This window comes from Sebastes umbrosus, chromosome 4 (genome assembly GCF_015220745.1).
Source record: "Sebastes umbrosus isolate fSebUmb1 chromosome 4, fSebUmb1.pri, whole genome shotgun sequence".
Classification (NCBI taxonomy): Eukaryota; Metazoa; Chordata; class Actinopteri; order Perciformes; family Sebastidae; genus Sebastes; species Sebastes umbrosus.
In genome coordinates, this window is record NC_051272.1 from 6,417,239 (window position 1) to 6,440,816 (window position 23,578).

General features: G+C 42.5%; 1 protein-coding gene across 5 annotated transcripts in view; it reads left to right on the forward strand.

Moving 5' to 3' along the window:
- Window positions 1-23,578, forward strand: part of LOC119486432 (transcription factor SOX-6-like) — a 131,693-nt gene that overhangs the window by 82,367 nt on the left and 25,748 nt on the right. For all 5 annotated transcript variants that reach the window (XM_037766534.1, XM_037766537.1, XM_037766535.1 and 2 more), the window contains 4 exons: window positions 1,946-2,118; window positions 5,286-5,354; window positions 14,768-14,888; window positions 16,150-16,229. In XM_037766534.1, the coding sequence (XP_037622462.1) occupies window positions 1,946-2,118; window positions 5,286-5,354; window positions 14,768-14,888; window positions 16,150-16,229 (443 nt within the window). The remainder of the gene's footprint in view (window positions 1-1,945; window positions 2,119-5,285; window positions 5,355-14,767; window positions 14,889-16,149; window positions 16,230-23,578) is intronic.

The window sequence follows — 23,578 nt, forward strand, 5'->3', positions numbered from 1 at the left end:
ATATGCTTCTGCTTGGTCTCCATGTTGGAGGTCTCGATCAGTTGGTAAGTTAAACAAGATGTAATCTTCTCTACAAGAATCGACCATAACTTATGAACCGATTTTCATGAAATTTGGTTTGTTATGAACGTGAGATATTTTACATAAATATATATATAGCATTAAATTCAGTTACTTTGGGGCTGATCTAATCAGCTTTATGCCAAAAACATTAACTTCTGAAGAGCAACGACTTCCTCTGGGACATGAAGGCTCCAGACACTTTATGTGTTGCTGATTATAATTGTGTCATTTTCTAGATGAATACAACATGTTTGCGTGTGATTGTCAGTGCAAAGAGGGAAAAAGGAGGATCGACAGAACCATGTGAGAAAAACACTCCTTTCACATTGTAATGACACAACATGTCTCCTCATTTCTGCTTTGCTATAACTTGATTTTTTACTTACTTTGGAAAGTTCTGGTCATTATGATTGAGTCTTTGCCTGAAGGTCTTCTCTAAAACAGGTGTATTAGATGGAAATCTGTGATTGCTTATTCAGAACCATTATTATTATTATTATTAATATTATTATTATTATTATAAACTACAATAGTCTACCCAACTAACTAGGTTGCTTCTAAAGACATTTTTCCCTACTTGAATTGATGTTTGCCAAAGTGGCAATTAATGCATTCATATTTGTCTAAATAATAATATTGTAATTTACAACACTATTATTTAGACAAATATTAATGTATTAATTGTCATCCAGTGAAATTAATGATTTAGCAGGACATTTTATCCATGCTTTGCATTTTTGATTATCTTGTCATTGAGTCACTCTCTCTTGCTTTGTGTGAAACAAAGTGAATGTTCATTCTTACATCATACCTGCTTACCGCCAATAGGTGTGGAGTATATCAATAGAGAAGAAAAGGGAGTGAAGGTGTCAATTAATAAATAAAAAATAATGAATGCGGTCTAATGATTCTTAATTGAAAAAAGCTCTGATCAGTCAGGAATAGGCGTGGTTTTAAATATTAATAGCTATTTACAGACTGTTTGGGCTAAAACACACAAGAAGCTTAAGTCTCCTTTACAATAATTCACTGTTTACAATCAGGCAGGCAAAGTCCTTAAGATATGCAATACTTACGATCAGTGTGTGTGATGGAATAATAGCATTAGAAACTCCCCTGACGAAGCACAAAAGAAAAACTAATGGGAGAAAACAGGGCGTAAAGGTTTATAAAACCTGACGAGTAAAGCCAGAGGTAATATGGAGGGAGTTTGATGTGAGATGAAAAAGTAAAAGTTGCTTATACAACACTGTCGGTTGTGTGATCCAGCACATTCAGTCTGTTTAGCGTTCCTGCCTGACTAAAACTTCTAAAAAATTCTAAAGAATGTTCACATCATAAACCTGACAAAGGCGTGTGACAGCTACTTGTTTTCAAAGGTTAACTCAAAGTGCTTTTATTGTTCTTGTGTGCAGACACTAAGTGATAAACACGGATGGCATGCAGAGACAAGACAGGAGATAATAAGTAGTGAGATGTAACTACAAGCCGCATGATTTATGAGAATTTAAAGATGGGCGTTTTTCTAAAGCTCGTCTAGTTCATGTTGGCCAAACACATTTCATTTGCTTTTGGTTTGTTGATGTTGGTTTAGTTTGGTTACTTCAAGTCAAAAAAAGAGAGCTTGTTCCAGTCGTGGCTCTCTTCAGGAAGAAGCATGTTGGACGTCATCAGGAACCTTCACCAAATTTATTCATGTTGTTTTATGACTTTAATTCCACGCTCTGAGCAACACGTATTTCTGGCTATAGACCATCATCTTCTACCACTAACTTAATACTGCATCATGTATCTCTTCTTTTAAATTATCGTCCAGTGTCAGCAGACGTTTCCTGTTTTCAAAGTCACATCATAACCCGTCTCTTCTCTTGTACCTGTCCAGGTACGCCGGAGTCGCTGGAGGAGAAGGAGCACCAACTTTCCACCATGATTGGTCAGCTGATCAGTCTGAGGGAGCAGCTCCTCTCCGCACACGACGAGCAGAAAAAGATGGCCGCCTCACAGCTGGAGAAGCAGAGACAACAGATGGAGCTGGCCAGGCAGCAGCAGGAGCAGGTAGGGAGAGTGTTGTGTTGGGGGGGGGGACGTTAAGAACAAACATGTGCAGTCAGACGATCAGACAAGTTGGATAAACTTTTAGCAAGTTTATTTAGAAAAAAGAACCCGTTAACGCAAAGCAGTGTCTCCTTATGACGTGTCCTCATAGATTACACGTCTATGAGGGGGTCTATGAGGGGTGAGCAGTTCATTCGACGAGTGATGTTCTCTTTTCTTTGTATACATTTAGAAAGCCTAAACAGATACATTTATACAACATTTTGCAAGAAATAAACAAAGATTAAAGAAAGGCCTGATAAAGAAACATCATTTTGTGAACCAGAATTTAGATGTTTTCCTATTTTATACACCGGCATTCATTGTGGAATTCACCGAGCCGACATCAAAGAACTGGCGGCGACGAAGGCCACCAGTTCCGTCGACCCACGTCACCTTTGTCTTGGCCTAAAAGTTGCACTCGAACACTCGCAAAGACTACAGCCAACGACCGACTACCACGTACGTTCTGCGTCTGCGTGAGAGGAAATAACTCTCCCTACTGCTCCTTAGCGGTGGTCTGCATTTATCATTCAAAAAGGGAAACCGGAAGACCGAGGACTGCGGATAAACATGCCGGTGTTATGATACGTACATGAAACAAAGTGGCGTTTGCCGACCGTTTTCACACCACTCTCACTCACCATTTAGGTTCATTCCAGATGACCATGTTGTTGTGAAAATCTCCGCGTATTGGAATGATCAGACGAGATGAAGAGCACTTCTCATGCACTGATTCGTTTAAGCTGAACAGCCAATCGGGGTGATTTCTCTCTCCGACGGGCTCCACCGCCGATTCAACATGGTGAATCGGCCGAAAAACCTCCAACATGGGCAAATTAGAGCTGGCGGTGCGGGATACACGACAAACACTAGGCCGACAGACGCCCCCGATGGCTCCAAACCATGGCCGACCGTCAGCTCGGTGTGTCAGGGCCATTAGATTTGTCTCACATTGGTTTAGATGCTTAAACTCTGAGTTTAACCTTTATGACTCTGACTGCTCACATTATCTTTTTTAGACTTCGTTCTAGTGATGCTGCTCTGTTCCCAGGGGGAAGTTGGTTTGTAAAATGTCATCATAACTAAAAGTAATGACAGCAAAAACTTCCAAGATAAGACCCAACAAGATTTGTGTTGTTTGTGTGTATCTGTATGTTTGTGTGGCGTCAAACGCTTAGTTCCAGAAGCTGCTGCGTGACTTCAGGTGTCAGACGTAGAAACATTAGTGTGTGACAGAGAAAGAGAGAGAACCTAAGCAGAGAGGTGTTTAGGTGAGCTGCTCTTTGTTTTTCGCTGTTTGCCGACATGTTACTGTAGGTCGACATACGACAGGCTCTGTTTGGACAAGTCCACACCTCCCATCACAACACATTCCACCTTTCACGGCTCCACAAAGGAACGGGGAAGATGGAGAGAGTGAAAAGAAAGACAGATTCCAATATCAGCCAGTCATTTGGCTGTTGAGACTTGATAGGATAATGCCCTACAGACAAACCCTGAGAAATCTGCCTTTAATGAAATATGACATGTGTGCAAATGGGGCGCCGCCTCCCATTCAGCAGCCTGTAATTACATTTCAGAATAAATATACTAAATGACTCCTCCAGAAGAAAGAGAGGGCAGCTGCTTTACTTTCCTGGCGCAGAGTGGGCGGGATCAAATAGTTGACGTGCTGCCCCTTTAAGGATTTTTAACCTCACGCCACTGGCCGGTACCGGTTGCCCGTCACTGGCTGGAGACTCAGCCCATTTGACGTTTTTCTTTTATCACACAAACAACAGAGGAAGAAATAACTATGATCGCCCCTCCTGTTGATGAGCGTTGATAGGTGTGTGGGGGGGTTCCAGAGGCATGCTGGGTGTTGTTGGTTTCCTGGTAAACATGTCAATCTCACAGATTTAGTGTCAGTTAAGAGATTTATTCAGAAACTCTTCACGTTGCTGAAAAATAAAATGTTGATCTTGAATGCAGCACGACCATTAACCTGCTGCACGACATGTCAGAATATTTTTTTTCAGCGTTGTTGAACATTTTGCCTTTATTAATAAAGTATGCATGCATTATGTTCTAGTCTTTCTCACTCTCTCACTCAATATTAAAACACATTGTTTGTGTTTTACCAATTTTTACACCAAAAATGAGCAAGTTTTTAAAAGACACAGATCGGTTGCAACTGATTAGTCCCAGATTTTATGTCCCCATGCATCCAAAAGTGGTTTCTTTCAGCTGACATGCAATTCACCACAGATCAGACCAAGGTTTATCAAAGTAATGAAACGGTAACAGCTGGTTAAAGCAGGGGTTCGCAAACTTTTTGGAGCCAGGGACCCTTACAGGGGAGAATATTTTCCAAGGACCCCCCTCATAATCGTAACACCGATTGTTATTGAATACCTCTTATATACCTTTAAACAGGGGTTGATCTTATTCAAAATTGCATTTGGAGCATTTATAGCCAACGTTTCAAGTAACTGATCTTGATAACTTTCAGAAAATTAACAGTAGCAAGACTGGCATAGTCCTAATAAAGTCAGATATTAGAAGGTCTAAAGCTGACTTTGTTTGCTTCAACCAAATAATGGACTTATTGCTGTGTGTCACAATCATATCAAAGTTTCTACTGGTTCAAAGCTAACGTGGGTGGGAGTAATGGTCACTATATGGTTGTTTTATTGGTGGAAATGGTCCCCATCTGGACATTTTGCACCTTTTAATGATAAAGCACAATTTTATAATTTATAGCAAATAATTTCGCCAAACCCCCCTGGCAGAGGTCCGGGGACCACTGGGGGTCCCCGGACCTCACTTTGAGAATCACTGGGTTAAAGTACAGCATGTGGGGTATGCCTGTTGAAGATTTAATGACAAAACATTACAGCTGTCTGGTGTCATTAGTTCTGTGTGCATGCACGCTTTCTATGAATAATCAGATTTTCACACAGATTTTTGTATTATTGATATAAAGCAGATAAAAGAAAAAGAAAAGAACAAAAACAATATTTTTTGCCTGATTTTAAAAACAAAACAAAATAACTTATTCTTCATCTTCTTCAGCATTATGGAAGACATTATTGTTTAATGAACATTCCCCCTCTTTCTCTTTGTGTGTGTATGTGTGTGTTCAGATCGCCAGACAACAGCAGCAGCTCCTGCAGCAGCAGCACAAGATAAACATTCTCCAACAACAGATCCAGGTTAGCAGGCGGACACGCCTTCCCAACTACCAATTCACACACACACTCTCTCACAAACACACTCTTCTCTCGTTCATTCCTCACATTTTTGAGTTGACTCCTGCCCTCTGCAGACGCCCCTCGTCTCTTCCCCATCGTCTCTTTCTTTGTTGTGTCCGTCTCTGCGAGGACGCTGTTAGTGTTTTGCCTTTTGTCCTAACCCTAACCCTAACCCGTCTAAATGATCTGGAGTGTCCATTTTCCTCCTGCTCCACTATTATTGAGTCACGTGTGATTGGAAAACAACAATAGCGCAAGAGGTAGTGACCTTTTCTTTTAAGTTTTGCCTGCTATTGAGAGGTTACAGCAGTTACACCAACGGAGACACACACACACACACACAATAACACACAGTGGTGACCCAGTAATTGCCCTGGTTATGGCCGGATCATTTACTGTTGCATTGATCAGTCAGCAATCGATATCCCAGCATCCTTTAGGGGCTTCCACCTACTCTTTCTCTCTCTCCAGTTGTCTATTTATCAACATGTGTTTCCTCTCTTCACCCCGACGTGCACTCCTCTCTCTCTCTCTGTCTGTTTCAACCAAACGTGTTATGTTCCTCCCAGCTCTCTGCTGTTTCTTCTTCCTGTTTACTCTTTTTGCAGCTTTCATAAATCAAGCCCATAACAATGAATTGAAACAAAAAAACTAGGGCTGTCAATCGATTAAAGTATTAAATCGCAATTAATCGCATGATTGTCCATGATTAATCGCTAATAGGGATGTTAATAATTAACCGTTAACCGACATTAAGCATTTTAACCGATAAACGCTATCGGCGAAAATGGTTAAAATGTTTTTAAAAATTAATTAAAAAGTTGAGAAAAACTCGTCACTTTAAGGGTGAAAGCTGGTCCACCTTAAGAGCGTCTGAGCCGGCGTTACAGATACAGGAAGTTGGCTCGGGTCTTGAGCTCGCTTGAGTGGAGGAGTTGTAGCCTCGTAGCATTTATTCACTGACAAATAAAGTGTACACACAATGTCTGCTACACCTACGTTCACAGCTATAACGCCACCGACAACACACACTACGGGGAGCACGAAACTACCAGCAGAGCTACAGCTGCTAATGTAGCACAAACACACACACACTTTGTCAGACAAATCACTATCGTTAATCCAGGCAGACACAGTGGACAGCCTAATGAACTAAATTAAATGTGCGGTGGAGACTTTTACTGGGAAAGTGGCTGCATGTCCGCGACGCTACACGCAGCATCTTACAGTTATCTATCTGCTAAGTTAATGCTCCCGGACGGTGAACTGGAGACAGTGAACGCAGCATATGCTCGCGTGTTGGTGTGCTCATACACTGCAGCTGGCGAGGCAGAAAAATCTTGGCGGTTAACAATTAATGATCGGTTAACGAGGGTCGATTATCGGTTACGAAAATTTTTCCAAATTAGCCTCCCTAATGGCTAATTAATCGCACATTTTTTACCAGTTGAAAATGTACCTTTAAGGGAGATTTGTCAAGTATTTAATAGTTTTATCAACACGGGAGTGGGGAAATATGCTGCTTTATGCAAATATATGTATATATTTATCATTGGAAAATCAATTACCAACACAAAACAATGACAAAATATTGTCCAGAAACCCTCACAGGTACTGCATTTAACATAAAAGAAATGCTCCAATCATAACGTGTCAAATGACCACCAGCTGGGAGCCAAATGCTGGTAAAGTTTGCGCGCTGTGGCTGACAGCCATGTGGGAAGTTAACCAGCTTGTATTTCATCGGTTTATGTTTTTTTAAGTGGTTCTATTGCTGCTGAATTAAATCGGCTCGTGAGACAATCTGAATCTGCTGCGACCGGTTCAGTCTCGGCCAGTACGCCCCGTTTACCCCCCATCGGTCCCGAGCTTTGGATCTCCCTGTGCTCCGGAGGTGTGATCTAGTTAACGAGAGCTTGTTCCCCCCTACCCCACCCCCTCTTCTTCTTCTGCTCTTTTATTACGAGGCCCCGCCCTTGGATCTTAATAAAGCTCGGATCGGACTTCATTAGGCCTCTGAGCCCCAGGGGAGAGCGAGCCCATAAAAACCCAGCTCCTGCTCGGATCCTCTTCCACGCTGTGAAGCACGGATACTGTGTCATGTTTGGTTTAGAGGATGAAGGGGACGTGCAGAAAATAGCTCTTGAGAGCAGCGTGTTATCATGTAGAGAGCTTCAGAAGCATCTGCTGGGAATCCAGGTGAAACGTATTCCGCTGCGTCTTTGTGTCACGCTTATTTTCTAAGTTGAATTTAATTCAAAGTGGGCCGAATTACTTCAATCTGCTGTTTAGAAAAGGCACAGAGGGACCCAAAACAAAGAATTTGTTTTCATTTTAAATGTTATATGCATCACAGCTGGGTGTGCGTCTTGTTGTTTTTAAAACAATGGCATTTCTTGGGGGGAACAAACCCAGCTTAGTAAGGAGCATATGGCCTATCTACTGTACAGAGGTTTAGAATTATTGTGGCTAAGCTCCAGGGCTTAGTCACTGGAGTACGGGCTGTTTACGCTGTGTTGGCTTTAAACACACAGGCAGCGCTGCACCGGTCTGTTTCCACTTATCAAATCCAGACCTGAGCTCCTCTCAGGCCAATACTCTGAGGAGCTGACCAAATGCTACTGTTTCAGCTGAAAAGAAAAGGCCTCAGTGTGGTAAAGCCACTTTTTTAGAAGTGCCGCTTGTTGTTCATATCTTAATTTGAAACACTAAATGTTGTCCAGATGGAAAAAATAAGGAACCGAAAAAAGAAGTTTTTTGAAGGAAAAAAGTGGAGCCGTTGCAGCAACTCCCCGATGTGTTCGGCGCACACGCGCCAGCTGTTGCATCATCAAATAAAGTTAACCGACCTTCGGTGATTAATTAGCATTACTTTTATGACTTATTATCATACATTTTGAACGTTTTATAGATTGGCATCGAAACTGAGTCTTCTCTGAGTCTGATTTATGAACGGAGACAATAAAGTGGGGAGCTGTTTTTTCCATTTCTGCCTCTCATCGTTCCGTCTTCCTCGCATGGTGTCAGTGTGTTTGTCAGCGATTGTGGTGTTGAAGGAGAGGGGGGCGGGGGAGTGAGCGCGCTGTAGTTCAAAGTGACCCAGGTTTCCTGTCATGTGGTTTTAAATGGTGTGGAGAGCCAGCGGGGGATGTCCACGGGTTAAAGAAACGCTTCCGAAAGGCCCCATTCTGATAGATATGGTTACACACACACACACGTACAGACACGCATGCACACACCGACACGTGAAGAAACAGCTGATATTAATACTTAAAATGTACATACATGCATGCAAGCTCACACACTACATATTACACATAAACAGGCAACTGATATTAACTTAAAGTGCAGACAGCTGATATTGCTGCACACATGTGGACGGTTCGTATATATTCCTCTGACGCACGTGCAAAAAACACACATATAGGGCCCACGCACATGCTAACACACACGGTGGCGGTGGTGGTGGTGGGGCCCTTTGTGTGCCGTATACAGGCAGAGCGGCCCAGCCCAGCCTGGTGGCTGACAGGCATGTGTCTTTGTTAAGTCAGTCCCTATAATGGCTCTCATATGTGGCCCATTTCCTTCGGGCCCACAAAAGGCACAGGCCCTAACCGCACCGCCCGGGCCCTAGCTAACAGGCTAATTAATGACTGCAAAGCCGCACTCCTCCTCCTCCTCCCTCTCTCTGTTCTTAGTTTATAACTCCTCTGTCTCCTCCTTCGCCCGCCCTCCTTCCCCTCCTCTCTCTCTCTTTGAGTTCTTGTTGTTCTCTGATTGTTTTTACTTTTCAATTTCATCTTGTGTTATTTTCTTCTGTGGATGATGTCGTCAACAGCCTGTTTCATAATTACAGTATGCTGCCCCCTGTTGAAACACCATTAGCCCACTGGTTTGGGTGTTTTTACGCTGTGACTAATTAAGGTAAAGATATGGGTTTGACCAACTTTCATAATCTGAGTTTTTGACATAGAACTCTGGTTTCAACAGTCATTTGTCCTTGAAATGAAAAAAAAAAAAAAACAAGTGCCAGTACTCCTCGGTATCAGCAATCATTATTACTTTCTGAATTTCTACAGTGAATAAAAGATACTGAAAATGTTACAGAAAATATAAGAAAAAAAGAAAATATAACCTCGCCCAAGAGTTCCTGCTGTATATAATAGCTTTTGATAGTTAGATAGTAAAAATATTTCATTTCATTTCATCAAAGGTTGTCAAATAATTCTTGATATAAAGCAGCTGCTTATGTATTTCCATGTGGGAGCTGCTTTTTATTATGTATTTTTTATTTTATTTTTGTATATATTGTCTGTTTTTATTTATACACGCTATTCAACCACATAACCCTGCTAAACGCCTTCTCCTTGTGTCCTTCATAAAGTCATTATTATACCAGGAGATATTGGGTTTGACAAGATTTGACTTAAAACTATGCAATTTCACATCATTTTGGACCATAATTATTACTATAGATAATGCTTTAGTTCAATAATTATTATATTATTTACACATATCACAGCCTTCGTCTGAACATTTAATTCTTCCGTCAATGTTTGCGCTGTTATAATTAAATACTGTTCTTTAAATCAACAGAGGAGATTCAGAAACACTTTTAAATAATGTTTCATTAATTATATTTGTTCACAAATAAGAAAGGTTATATTTATTTTATAAAAAGAACATGAATATTGTATCGATAAATTACAGCGCCCTTGTTCTCACCCCATCACTGTTAGTCTGAATCAAAGCTGGAAGTTTTTTTCTAGTCAATAAAGTGCTGACGTTGAGGCGGCGGTTCTGAATATTCTGGGTTGCAAAACCTGTGTTAAGACAAACAGGCACAATAATCTACACACACACACACACCCACATATACAGTACACACACATGCATAAGAACTAATGGAGCAGGCAAATGGCTGTTAGAAAGACAGCAGCACCTACGTCAGCATATACCGCTTCAGACACAATGACTCGGAAAGCCATGGAAGGCCCATAACGTGGATTGGACTCACCAGCTATGGAGAATGGCTAACTTTTGACTTTACAATGGCCCTCCCTCCAGCGAATTAACCTGTGTGTTAGCCTATAGAAAAATGCTACAAGCATACAGTAATGTGTGTGCTTCAATTTAAAATCACCTCTAGCGTCTTCGTTTTGCTCTCATGGGTGTAGCGAGAACAAACTGAGCAATGTAATTATTTGTAGGTATATATATTGCGTTCTTAAAGGTGCATTAAGCACCGTCTGACCACTAGGGGGCAAAGGTTCACTACAACAAACTAAAAGAACCCGGCCCTGGTTGTTCACTAGCTTATCAAGTTGCGATGGCTAACATGCTGTACTTTAGTTTGTTTTACTTTAGTCGGAGTCGATAACGTTACTCACTCCCGTTGTCGCCGTTCGCTCTCTCTCTTGCTTCACAACTCACTTCGCATGAAAACACACACACTCTACGCACTGGCTCTAGAGAGGGACATTTGTGTTTTCACATCGGCCACCGTAGCTCTCCAACACACTTGGCACACGGAAGAGGCTTCAGTTGGTTGCAGTTTCCTCACCGCTAGATACCGCCAGATCGTACACACTGGACCTTTAACTCCTGGGAAAAAAAATATGTGTCAGCTAGATTGCTTTCTTCAGTAGTTACTCGTTTAATGTTACTTCATCTCTTGTTTGCCTTGTTTGAGCTTTTTTTTTTGTGGAAGCTGTTGCCTACAGTTTTATATGAGAGCTGTGATACTCAACTATACATCATGATGACGAACACGCCGGGTTATAAAGATAATCTAATCTAAATTTACCTGATGCAGCATCTGAAGAACTATTGTCTGGTGTGTTCTGTTCACTTAATGAACACTGTTACATTAACCATATAAACTAAATTATCAATACACGCTGCTGGTGCTTCATGATGAAGAGGGAGAGTTTTGAAGGGAATCTTCCTGGTGATATTTCTAAACCGTGGTATTTGTTTACAACTTTCGGGGCCGCTCTTGAAACGTTGTCGTGTGAACACAAACGAACCGAGGGGCAAATGCAATTGTGTCAAATTAGTCCCTAGACTGGAACAAAGCAATTAAACTAGGTCTGGAAACGCTTTAAGAGAGAAAGACAGAACTAATCAGAACAGAGATTTTGTTGGCATCCATAGTGCCAAATCGTGCTTCCAGAGATCACTTGTTAATAACAATAACAGTTTTATCCTTGCAAATTTTTTAACTAGAATTTCATTTATAGAATTGATATATTTATATAATATTATTACTATTCAGTTTTTTCATGGAACAAGTCACTAGAAGGACAAATATTTTTGATTTTCTTTTTCAAGTTGAGGCTAACAAAGCATAATTCACCTGTATGAATCTGCAGATTGTTACCTCAAGTTGTCGTGTGCATACCTGCATAACCAGACTACTACTACTCTTTCTTTCTCCTTCTCAAACACACCGACACACAGACGCACCACATATGTACTCATTGCCCCCTAACCCTGCTGCCCGTACACAAGAGGACCATTAATTCTGACTGTGTGTGTGTCTGCGCGTGTACACATGTTCCTTGTGCCTACATGTAGGTGTGTATGGCGATGTGTCTGGTGGGCAGTTAGAGGAAGGGGGCCTGGTGTTTTCTTAGGGGCTGAGCAGAGCGGGGGCCCCCTCAGCACCACCTTCCCCAGTCCATTCATCCACCCCCCCACACCTCCCCACCCCACCACCCTCCCCTCGGTAAAAGAAGATCTTTGTGTGTTTGCGCTGGTGAAGCAGCCCCAGTCAGTCCCAGTGTTCCCAAAGGAATACAATGAATGGGAGCATTTTGTCCCACTCTATAACTTCCACCCCCCCTCATCCCCCACTTCTCTCTTCTTCTTCTTCTTTTTTTTTTTTTTAGCGATTCAGACGGACAGACTCGTTTTTATTCTCTCTTCATTCCCTTTTCTCCGTGTCACAAGACGTCAGACAGCTTCTGTGTGTGTGTGTGTATGTGTGTGTGTGTGTGTGATGAGGGCCTCCCAAGCTATCAGGCCCTTTTTGGAGTGTGACCTAAACAACCTTGTCTGAAGAGCTGGTCAGGTGACGAACACATGTAACTGCACGCTTCCCGTTAACTGTGGGCGACACAGATGTCTGATGCCCTGTTGTTGCACAGATGTGTGCTCGCACACACACACGACCTAGATGAGATATTCAATTTACAATTAATCAAAAGCAGTAAATCCTCACATTTGAGATGCTTGCTAAATGCTTTCCATGACTAATCAATTATCAAATTGATCAAATCAATCAAAATTACTTTTCTGTTTATCTCCTCGTTGATCGACTAATCTTTCCAGCCCTTCAGCAAACACATGCGAGGCAAAGATAGTCCTGTTCATCCCTCCCTCTCTCTCTCTCTCTATTTAGCCATGCTCTTTGAACCTCCCCACCACAAATCCTCCCTCCCTCCCTCACACACTCCACAAACATCCCAGAGGACGGTCATCTAATTCAACCACGTAACCCTGCAACTACAAATGCAAAGAAGTAACCACATGCAACATGCTGATGGTGTAAATTTAGTCTCTAATGATGAACTGTCCCAGGGGGGGGACAGTAGGAGGGGTCAGCGTGGTTAATGTATTGGTAGTAAAGGAGATGAATGGAGGTAGATGGCATTGAACGGAGGTAAGGAGGGAAGCGGAGGGAGAAAGAGAGAGAGAGGTGTCAACAAGCGTTCATCTCAAAGAGTGGGAACACGGGAAAGAAAAAGAAGAAAAGAGAGGAAGAGATGGGAGGAAGACGAGCTTGAAGAGAAGATGTGAAATGAGAGGAAAGGGTTAAGAGGGGATTGGAGGGACGTAGAAACAAAAATAAGAAATGGATAATGAAAGAAAGAAGACTTAAACGCCGAGATGATAGTGTGATTAGCTGAAAAGACAGAGGAAGGAGTGAGAGGGTGAATCTTAACTCTAAAAAAATAAATAAAATGGGAAGCACAATGAGACAGAAAGGGATGAGAAGAGAAAGGGAGACTGTCAAGAATTAAAAAAAATAAAATAATAAACATTCAGACGTGATGAGAGACAAGAAAAGAACAGTATTATTCTCAAAAGTTGAAACAGAGAAGAGATAACAGGAGGCCAATAAAAACAAGAAAATGCTAAAGAGTGAAAGAAAATGGGAGAAAAGTGAGCCGGACAGTTATAAAATATCAATACAAATTGCAGATTTTAAAACAATTTTATGTATAACTAATCCATAAAGAAATAAAGAAAGCAAAGTGCTATATGAATGCAAAAATCAAATTAAAAAAATGTCCTCCCTGAAAGTACATTTTTTCAGCAAGCATGAAATATGACTGATACAAGATAGATAGATTAATTCAATACTATTTTAATTTATTCAAAGTGATGATTGCTGAGGGAATAAAATATTTTTTTGCAGATGTTTTAGCTACGATCAAGAATATCCAAATATTAGTCAATCCTTTTTTTCTGGGAGTTAATGGGTTAATAACACTTAATTTGCATTTGATTTTTAATGACTTTAACAAAATGTTCCTAACTTTGAGATTGGAACTTAACGAGCGAGAAGAAAGAAAAAGGAAGCACAGAAAGACAGACGGATGAACGGACGGAGGCATGAGGAGGAAAGACACAAACAATTTTACAAGACAGAAAAAAATAAATTAAAGTGATGAGATAAAGGCGGCGAGATGGAAGGGAAAGAGAGTGAGACGGTCCGGTGGTTACGTACAGCCGACCCTAATAGATTCCCGCAGGCTCATCTTTGATATGCTCTCCTCAGTCGGAGCCCTCAGCGCCTTAACTCAGTCGAACCCACACTTTTTAAGAGTCTTTCAAGCCGACATGAAAGGCAGCTGTTAGCCTCTCTGTTGTTTTTAAAGGCATTTTGTTTCACATTTTTACACTTGTCTCTCAAAGAGTGTGCGTCTTTATTTGTTGCCTGGTCTCCGTTCTTCGACTCCGTCTCTTCAACCCTGCCGATCATTTCATTCTTGAAGTGAATGTTTTTGTCTTTCTACTGTATTTGAGACGTGTTTAGTTTGTGTCAGCAGTATTTCTGAATCGTGACCATCTCTTTCCATCTTTATTCACTCTTTTCCCCTTTTTTTATTTTTCATCATTCTTTCTTTCTTCTGAGGTTCTTCCCTTCACTTTTTCTTTTCAGCCTTCCATTTTTTTTTCACTATTTTTTTCTGGTTTCATCTTTCTCTTTTGTGCGTCGTGTGTAGACAGGAATGCTTGTGTGTTCGTCAAGGTGATTTTAGTCACCTTGTTCTATCTTTATGACACGTTTCATGTAAGGACTTTAAACATCTCTCTCCTCTCTCTCTTTCTCTTTGTCGACGTCTCTCTCTTCTCTCTCACAGGTCCAGGGTCACATGCCTCCTCTGATGATCCCAGTGTTTCCTCACGACCAGCGGTCTCTGGCTGCTGCCGCTGCTGCACAGCAGGGCTTCCTCTTCCCACCGAGCATGTCCTACAAGCCAGGTATACAAACACACTGAACAATTGCACGCACTGGCAAGTGTTAAGGAAATATACGTCTGGATAAACATTAATCCCCGCTCACACAAAAGCTCTACGACTCTGATGTTTCTCGTTAACTAAAAAAGAAACAGCGAGTCTCTATTTCTCTCTCTTTCTCACACACATATACACACACACACGCGCACACACACACACACACACATACACACACACACACACTGGAATCCCAGTCTATGTTAATGAGGTGTGTCAGGTGAGGAATGTTCTGGAAATGAGCGGAGAGATTTACAAGCTCTGCTTGTTCACGTCAGGAACAATACATTGGACACAGCGAGGACTGGAATGTCTCTTTTATGGCGTGCTGAAAGCATGTCAGTTGCACAACACATCTGCAACATGGAATTTCACACTTTCTCACACACACACACACACACACACTCTTAAGCATGTTCTCCTGGTACGCACCGACCTAACAATGTACACATAAGGATGACGCAGACAGACCAAACGCATGCTTTCACCCAAAACACACTTAAAGGATTGCATGCTTGTTACATGTTTCCAACAATCCACAAGGATTTTGCACAAACAGTCTCAACTAAACCTCTCGAAAACACACAAGCAGAACAGTTCAAGTACAGTCTTCTTATTGTAGGATCGGCGGCGGCACCACCTGCTTTCTTCCTCTTTCCTCGTCCTTCGCACATTCCTGTCTTCCATGCATTCCTCCAGGTGCTCGCCTGACGCCGCGCACCACCGGTCCTCCGTGCTTCATACAGAGTAATCCATGTTTACTCCTACTGCGTGAGCATACACTCCCGCGAGGCCGCAAAGAGAGGCCGAGATGAAGAAAGGGAATCAGAAAGCCATTATTCTACGCTCTCCTTTGACTTTGGTCTGTTTTCAACAAAGGCTCGGACATGGAAAGCCTTTTAGGGACAAACAGCGGGGGTTGTACACGGTACTCGTATATGCATTTATGAGTGCATCCCAATGAGGCCGCGCTGGATTTGAACTCTGATCGCCCGAGTCTCAAGCACCCGTGTGTACCGACAATGAGCGCTATTAACCTTTGAATAAAACACTTGTGACCCTTGGTGTTTCCATGAATAAAAACATGAGAGCAAGAGAAAAGGAGACAAAGGGCGAGACAGATGGACAGAAGCTGGCTGGAAGTAAAGAGCAGGTTTAGTTCTTTTGCAGTAAACTGCCTCCCCGCCACTTTTTTCTTCATCATATGTTTTGTTTCTGTTTGCAACAGGTGAGAATTACCCCATGCAGTTCATTCCATCTACAATGGCAGCTGCAGCAGCATCTGGACTCAGCCCGTTACAACTACAGGTAAGAAGAAAACTCCTGGTCTCCTGAAATTCCATCATAATCACCACGATATCCTAACGAAACCAGAACCTATATAGCTGCCGCTACAACCCGTTCTCACTCCAAACTCGTCAAATACCGACGCTTGGTCAGGGCACCTCGGCGTCTGACACCTAAACCACGATCTTTTCCTAAGCCAAACCCAGCTTTGTTGCATAAGTCAAACCTAAAAACTATTGGAGGTTTATTGACGAGTTGGGAGTGTGAATGTTTTGCAACACCACTAAGGGAGTAAAAAAATGCATTTTTTCGTAATTGGGTGTGAACCGACTTTTTAAAATGAACACAACAAAAGGATCAGACGTTGGAGATAAGAGTAGGAACAGACTGTTTGACAATGAAGTGTTGAAAAAGGGTGTGGAGGTTGGTGTGGGTGTGGGTGTGTGTCTATTCATGTGAGAGATATGCTTCAGTGTCACCTGCATTCACTTCTCAACTCGTAAAATCTTTGAACTCAGCAAAATTACTTTTTTATTTTTTTTCCCGCAAAATATTTGCACATTTAGCCATGACTAAAAACCTGCCTTTATTACTACCTAAACAAAAACTGTTTAACCTACTGAAACCTAGACTAAAGAAAGTGTCCAACTTATTGTTATCCTTTCATAGTGTCGGAAAAAAATAGAAGTTACATCATGTTGAGCAAAGGCCAGCAAAGCAAACTAAAGAAGTGCCTCTTCAATATCTATGATGATAACTCAAGTGAGTGTTTCACAACCAAATAAACAACAGTAGCAGAAGCAGAGTTTCAGAGCAGCAGCAGGAACAAAGACTATGAAAGTATATGTATCTAATCCTGAGGGTGTAACCAGCCCACCAGAACCCAAGACAATTGTACATAAGTGAGTAAATAAATAGAAAAAGACAGTAAAGATAAGGAACATTGGCAAACTAAATGAAACTCCTACATGTTCTAACCTCGCCCCGAGTTCAAGTGTGTACAAAAACCTGCAACACTTTCATAAATAAAAACACTTTTTAAATGCTCCATTTTCCACTGACTCAACTACATACTGTAATTGTGATTTAATCTTTACCTGATGCATGAAACCTTTTATAGTTTGTATATGAGATCTGGAGGTCAAGGCTTCTATGAGACCTGCTGAGTGTCTGGAAGATTTATCGTGGGGAAAAACATCGACAACACAAAAGAAGAAGAACTAGCTATTTTACATGAGAAATGATAGCGGTCATGACTGCAACAACAGAAAAATCAAAGGAAGTAATGCCACCCTGTGTGACTGCAGGCTGTTTTCATACACCGTTCATCGCTATACCTACCTATAATGCACTATAATTTGTATATATCTCACAAAATCAATTTGTATGCAATCCGCGTATCGAGCAACAAACTCCATGTAGGGAGGTGGTGGCAGTTTACGGGTGGGTCCAAAAACTCTGGACTTCAACCAGGAGACCGGTGTTCGTGTCCCGTGGTAAACCAGAAGTCATCATCGACTTCTTTGTCACGTCATTTTTTACGTAATTTGTCCGTACTTAAAGGAGACCTATTATGCTTCTGTGCTTTTACCCTTTCCTTTAGAGTGTTATATAGTTTTTTGTGCATGCATAAAGCCCATAGTGAACGCCTTGCTTGAAGTCCCGCCTTTTCTTCCGTAACGTGGTGATGTCACCAAGTAACACATTTGCATAACGGCTAGTTTGGCACGCCCTCAAACACAGCTAGTTAGAGCAGAGCTGGAACACAGTCCGAAGAGTTTGGTTCGGTTGATCAATCACAACAGAGTTAGCCAGCTGACCAATCAGAGCAGAGTGGGCTTTTTGAGAGGGCGGGGGGGCTCAAACAGAGTGTTTCAGAGTGAAAGGTGCAGCAGCACAGCCAGTATGACAAAAGTAAAACATTTTTGAACATTAAAGCATGTAAACATGTTCTAGTAGACACCAAAATACAAACAATATGAACCTCAAAATAAGCATAATAGGTCCTCTTTAAGTAACGCCACTTCCTTAGTTATTTTAACCCAAACCACAATCTTTTCCTAAACCTAACCAAGTACTTTTTTTGCCTAAACTTAACCAACCTGTTTCCTGTGAAAACAGAAGTTTATTTTGAAAAGACAAAACCACCAAAATAAAAGCTGAAAAAAAATTTGCCACTAAAGTGCCTACTATTATTTCCTGACTTTGGTTCTTTGTACGATTACCCAATAGTCTCAGCTGCTCCATGTTGCAGTATATGTTCATAAATAACCTCCAAAAGCATCCATACGAGCAGAATGACAATGTGAAATAGAAATGGAAGCTGGAGGAGGCCCAGCATGCATTAACCGCCTCAGATCGCAAGCTTATTTCTTAATGAATTTTAATGGAGTGAACTTCTTTCAATAAAACAACATGACGCTTTAAAGATGAAGCTCTATAAGCCGACGCTAACATGCTATCCAGCTTATCTGGTGCCTGTCAGCTGTGTCAGACAAAAGCTGTTATGATGAATCACAGAGGAATTCCGCCCCACCAGCACAACACCTGGCCCAGGCAATTCATCAAATATTTTATTGCTGCTTGACACCTGTGGTTTGAGAATAGCACTTATCCATAATGGTTATCATAGAACATATTTGCAAAGAAAAAAAAAAAAAGCGAAACAAAAACAAAAAAAAAGAAAGGAAAAATGAAATCGCTATTCCCTAAAGGCGGTTTGGAATTTCACAACACGACCCCGTCACCCCTCCTGCTGTATCAGTGAAAAGAACAAAAGCCCTCAAAAGCTTTTTCACTGGCAAACAATATTGCTTCATCATGTCAGTCATTACCATGGCGTGGCTTTTGGATGTTACAAGAATCCTTATCTCAATTTATTCAATCTGTATTGTGGTTTTACGCTTATCGAGGCCCTCATTAGCCGCTATTGACTTAGCGAAGCGCCGTGCTGCGCCGAGGGGATCGGCGCCGAGGCGCAGCGCAAGCATATCTCCACTCCTGGCTTTGAAATGATCAAAAGAGTCTCTTACCTCTCGCACGAGTGAGAGGTAAGAGGATGAATGGTGTCGGAGATGCATACTCATTCACATTTAAACACTGCCTGAGACGTGGAGAACGAGAGGCAGAGAGGAACCTGAATGAAAGAGGAAGCTTCTCATCGCGGCGTTGGCTGAAATCGAGTAGGAGACATGGGAGAAGGGAGGAAGACAGAGAGCGTGGGGAAGTGTTTCACGAGATAGAGAGAAGAGAAAAAAACGTGTGATTATCTGAGGAATGTTTGTGAGACGGAGGCGCTGGCTTCCAGCACATGTTTGGACATTGTTTTGACAACAATGCCTAAGCCAAAAGCAATCACGATGAGATTTATGAGTTGTGCTTGTTTAGTTATGTATCTTCATCTCCAAAAATGTGCCAGTAGCACTCTTTGTGCTGTTGTACAGTAGCGCTTGAATCTACATTGGATGGATACAATAAAAACACCTGCATAGTGTACCGCTGCTTTGCAATTTGACAACCTTGCAATGAATGCTTACTTTGTGAAGTTGATATGGTTCTGCTGCTTGAATTGAATTAACCCCTGTGTTCTTGCATGGAGACATATCATTGTATTATATTGGTTGCATCTTTTTGAAGTGTCTTTGCTGTGTGTTTGTGTGTTGGAAAGCACGACAACTACAGGGTTTCCCCCAGAATCTTTTATAGTAATTGAGCCAATTACCATACAGCGAACATATGATGATCCATCAATGACCCTGATCCTGATACATCCAAGCCCCCAGGCTTTTCATAGTGGCCAAATGGTGGAATTACAACCTCCGTGTCCGTCACGTGATGCCGTTGGGCCCAAAAATACTTTTTCCCATAGACTTACATTGGAAAAGAGACGTCTGTAACTCAGCGGCACATTTTTTTTTTTGGTAAATCAATTTCCCAGTACGAACACTTGAATAGCCTCTATTTAAATCATTAGGTCCTAAAAGTTGTAAAATGCACTAATAGCCAAATCCAGAGTCTTTTTTCTTTCCTCCGTTCATGTGAAAGAGCCCCAGACTGAGGCTGGACCTCTGGGAGGTGGAGTTAAAGGAAACGCTACTGCGCCTGCTCAATGAGCCCAATGGAGGCGGAAGATCGCCGGATGATCCGGGTATTTTATCACTCGCAGTCGGGGCCATTTTGGCTTCATTGGCCAATGAGCAACTCTCATAATGGACGCCTCCAACTTTATCCAGTTCTCTTTTATGCTTCCATGGATGCATCTCATCTCAATTTGGTCACTGTATAGTTGTCTAAACTCCTAACTCATTACAGACATGGCCTTTGCTGTGTTTTCTCCTGATGTTAGCGGAGGTCTTTATATCAAGTTAGGTGGTCTACATCTGCTACAAGATTCTGCAGGAAACCCTGAATTAACGTGATTCTGATATGAACAGAAACATCCCGCACTACTATAAGCCACTTTGGCCTTCATTTCGCCATTGTGGTTACGCTATAGTGCCACAGCGTTTCTCTCTCTTTCTCTTTCTCTGGCTCTGCTTTCCTTATGGGCTCTGCCTTTCTGGAGTTGAGGGACAGCGACAGCATCGGAAATTGTTAGTGGATGTTTTTTTTACCCTGAGCCTTGCTAACGTATTAATCACGCATGAGAACTGTCTCTGGCCTTTGCCTCCAGCCTTGACCCCTTTAACTCTGTGCTGCTTGTAGCTTGTCATGTCGGTGATGTGTGAACTGAGGCACTGTTGCACTCATTAAAAGGCGTGCACTTACAGGATACAATATGGAATGCGCATCATAGCGTGAGGTATGGTGCAATTTATGTAGTTGCATGCACTAATGGGTCATTAATCATCATTTGTAATCAATAGAATGCGTTTTTTTTTCCTTCGCTGTTTGTTCAGCAAACTAATGCGTCTGTTGGTGAGTCAGTCAGTTGGGGTTTAAACTACTGTAAAGGCGTCAGTGATGTCACGACACACACTGAGATCTTGTCTGTTTTTAAGTGTTTTTTAGTTATTAGTCTCGGTTACGCTACACTAAACTGTGCATTAGCCTATAAAAAAAAGGCTTTGTCAGTTACACCATGTTAGTTCTACGTTAGCAGTCTCCTCTGCTACATACTGTAGTCAAGAACACACCAGCTGGCATCAGACCCTTTTAATGCCAGATCTGTGCTCAGCACAGGATGGACAGATGTTGTAGCCAGACTCATCCAGATGTTGTGCCCCGTAGCGAGCCTTCAGACAGCCGGCTGGCACTGATGGTCAAGTGGGCATAGACTGGCATACAGAAAGAGCATACGGTAATGTCAGGGAGTGAAAATAAACCTGCACAAGCTATGAGAGGTTTACCGTATCTCCAAATCAGAACAGCAATAATCATTTCCTTTTGTCTTCAATTGAAGAAACCTATGAAATCTCAAGCAGGATGACTAATCAGGAAATATTTGGCCAAAGCTGTCCATATTGTGTTTGACTCGTCATGACCTGACCTACAAGTTTTGATAGCACAGTGTCGTGCTATCGGCGTGGGAACTCGATCGGGCCAATTGTTTCCAGAGCCTCAGAGTAGACCCCTTCACAAACAGTGGATTCCTGCTGAAGAAAGGCCCCCTTTGTCGCGGCTAATGCGAGTGAAATACAGTTGCTTAGCAGACATTCTTGTTGAAATCATAAGACATCTCTTGCCGTCTGTCGGCCTATTTCTGTTTTCTGTGTCTGGAGACGACGGTGAGGAGTAAACTTTTGTGCCCCGGAGTCATGATTTCCGCCCCAAACACTGATTACGCCAGAATGGCTTTCTTTGTCGTAAAATGAGGACAATGATCGGAAAGATTTGGTTTGTCTCGACTTAAAAAAAACGAAGCATCTGCTCCGTAAAAGGGAGCTGGAAGTGAGATAATGGTTGTCTTTATGCAGCCGGCCTCTCTGCTGTGTATCTCTTTCACTGTCTTGGATGCTGCTAACCCTCCAAGTGCAATATTTAGTCTCCGTCCTCTGTGCGGTCCAGCTCAGTGGCAGTCGATCCATTTCACCCTCCTCCTCCTCCCCCTGCAAACCTGCTGAAAAAGACAAAACCTCATTTGTTTTGCGCGCTCCTGGGATCGATAGCAGCTCGACACTAAGAGAGGCCAGCTAAAGGGATTCTCCACTCAGTCCTAATGGGACGGGCCGGTCTGAGCATAGAGGAGGCTTTTGGCAGGCTACAATACAGCAGTCTGGACAGTGCTGCCCACACCCAGACCACAACAACATCACCTTCTCTCTGCTCTTCTTAATGCCAAAGTAGGCTCAGGCTATTGAACAAAAACCTGCTGATGATCAGGAGGGCCAAAGATGACAGACTAATCATTTGGATTTTAGTCAAATTAGCACTAACGTCAGATAGTCTGGACAGCTGCGCCGCGGTCCGAGGCCCTCTTTGTCAATTTGTAATTTAGGAAATTGCGGCATTGTCTTCCCTCGAGGGTTGACTGAACGGCGAGAGCTCTGGTTGGGGTTGTTTACGCAGCACATTGGCCTCCCCAGTCGCCAATCAATCTCAAGAGTGTCTTTAAGAAACAGAGAAAAAAAATAAAGCACCAGCTCTTATTCTCAGTCTTTTGTTTGTTCAACAGTTCCCTCGTCTGATTTGGAATCGCTGACGGAATCGCTGCTAACAGCAGAACACCCTCAGTGTGTGTGTGTGTGTGTGTGTGTTTGTGAAGGCACGAGTGTGAGATCCTAACTGTGTGTTTTACCTCAAAGACTCGTGTGTCTGCACCCGGCCCCCTGCTCTCCTCAGAGCTGTAAGAATATCAGGCATCACCAGAAGTAACTCTGCGGTCGGCTTGATTGACGCGAGAGGCCTCACCACCAGCCATTCAAGGCACATTCTTACGGGGATCTCATATCGCCAGGGGTTGGCCCGAGCACTCCTGGTGCCTTCCAAGGAAAATAAGCGGCGTGACATCAGGGCTTTGTTTCAACGGCGAGGCCCCTTCTGTTTGTGTTTAATATCGCTCCGAGAGAAGTGGAAAGAGGGCCAGCCAATTTCTTCTCTGGCCCCAACCGCTGAGCCTGGCGCTTCAGCGGGGAAGCGACGGTGGTCTTGTGTGTCTGCAGCGCAACACTCTCTATCCCCCTCTCTCTCTCTCTCTCTCTTTCTCTATTGAGCACTCTTTGCTTTTGGATCTCTGGTCCCAGGAGGCTTTGCAGTTTTGACTGCAGGGAAATCAGATCTCACAACACTGGGGGCGGTTTAGGCTGAGGGGGCAGAGAGTAAAAACAGAGAGAGCTAGAGATGGAGATGGAGATGGTGGAGAAGATAATATGAGTTCATCTTGGAACAAAAATGAGAGACAGAGGAAAAAAGGGAGAGAGTCAGCGGGAGAT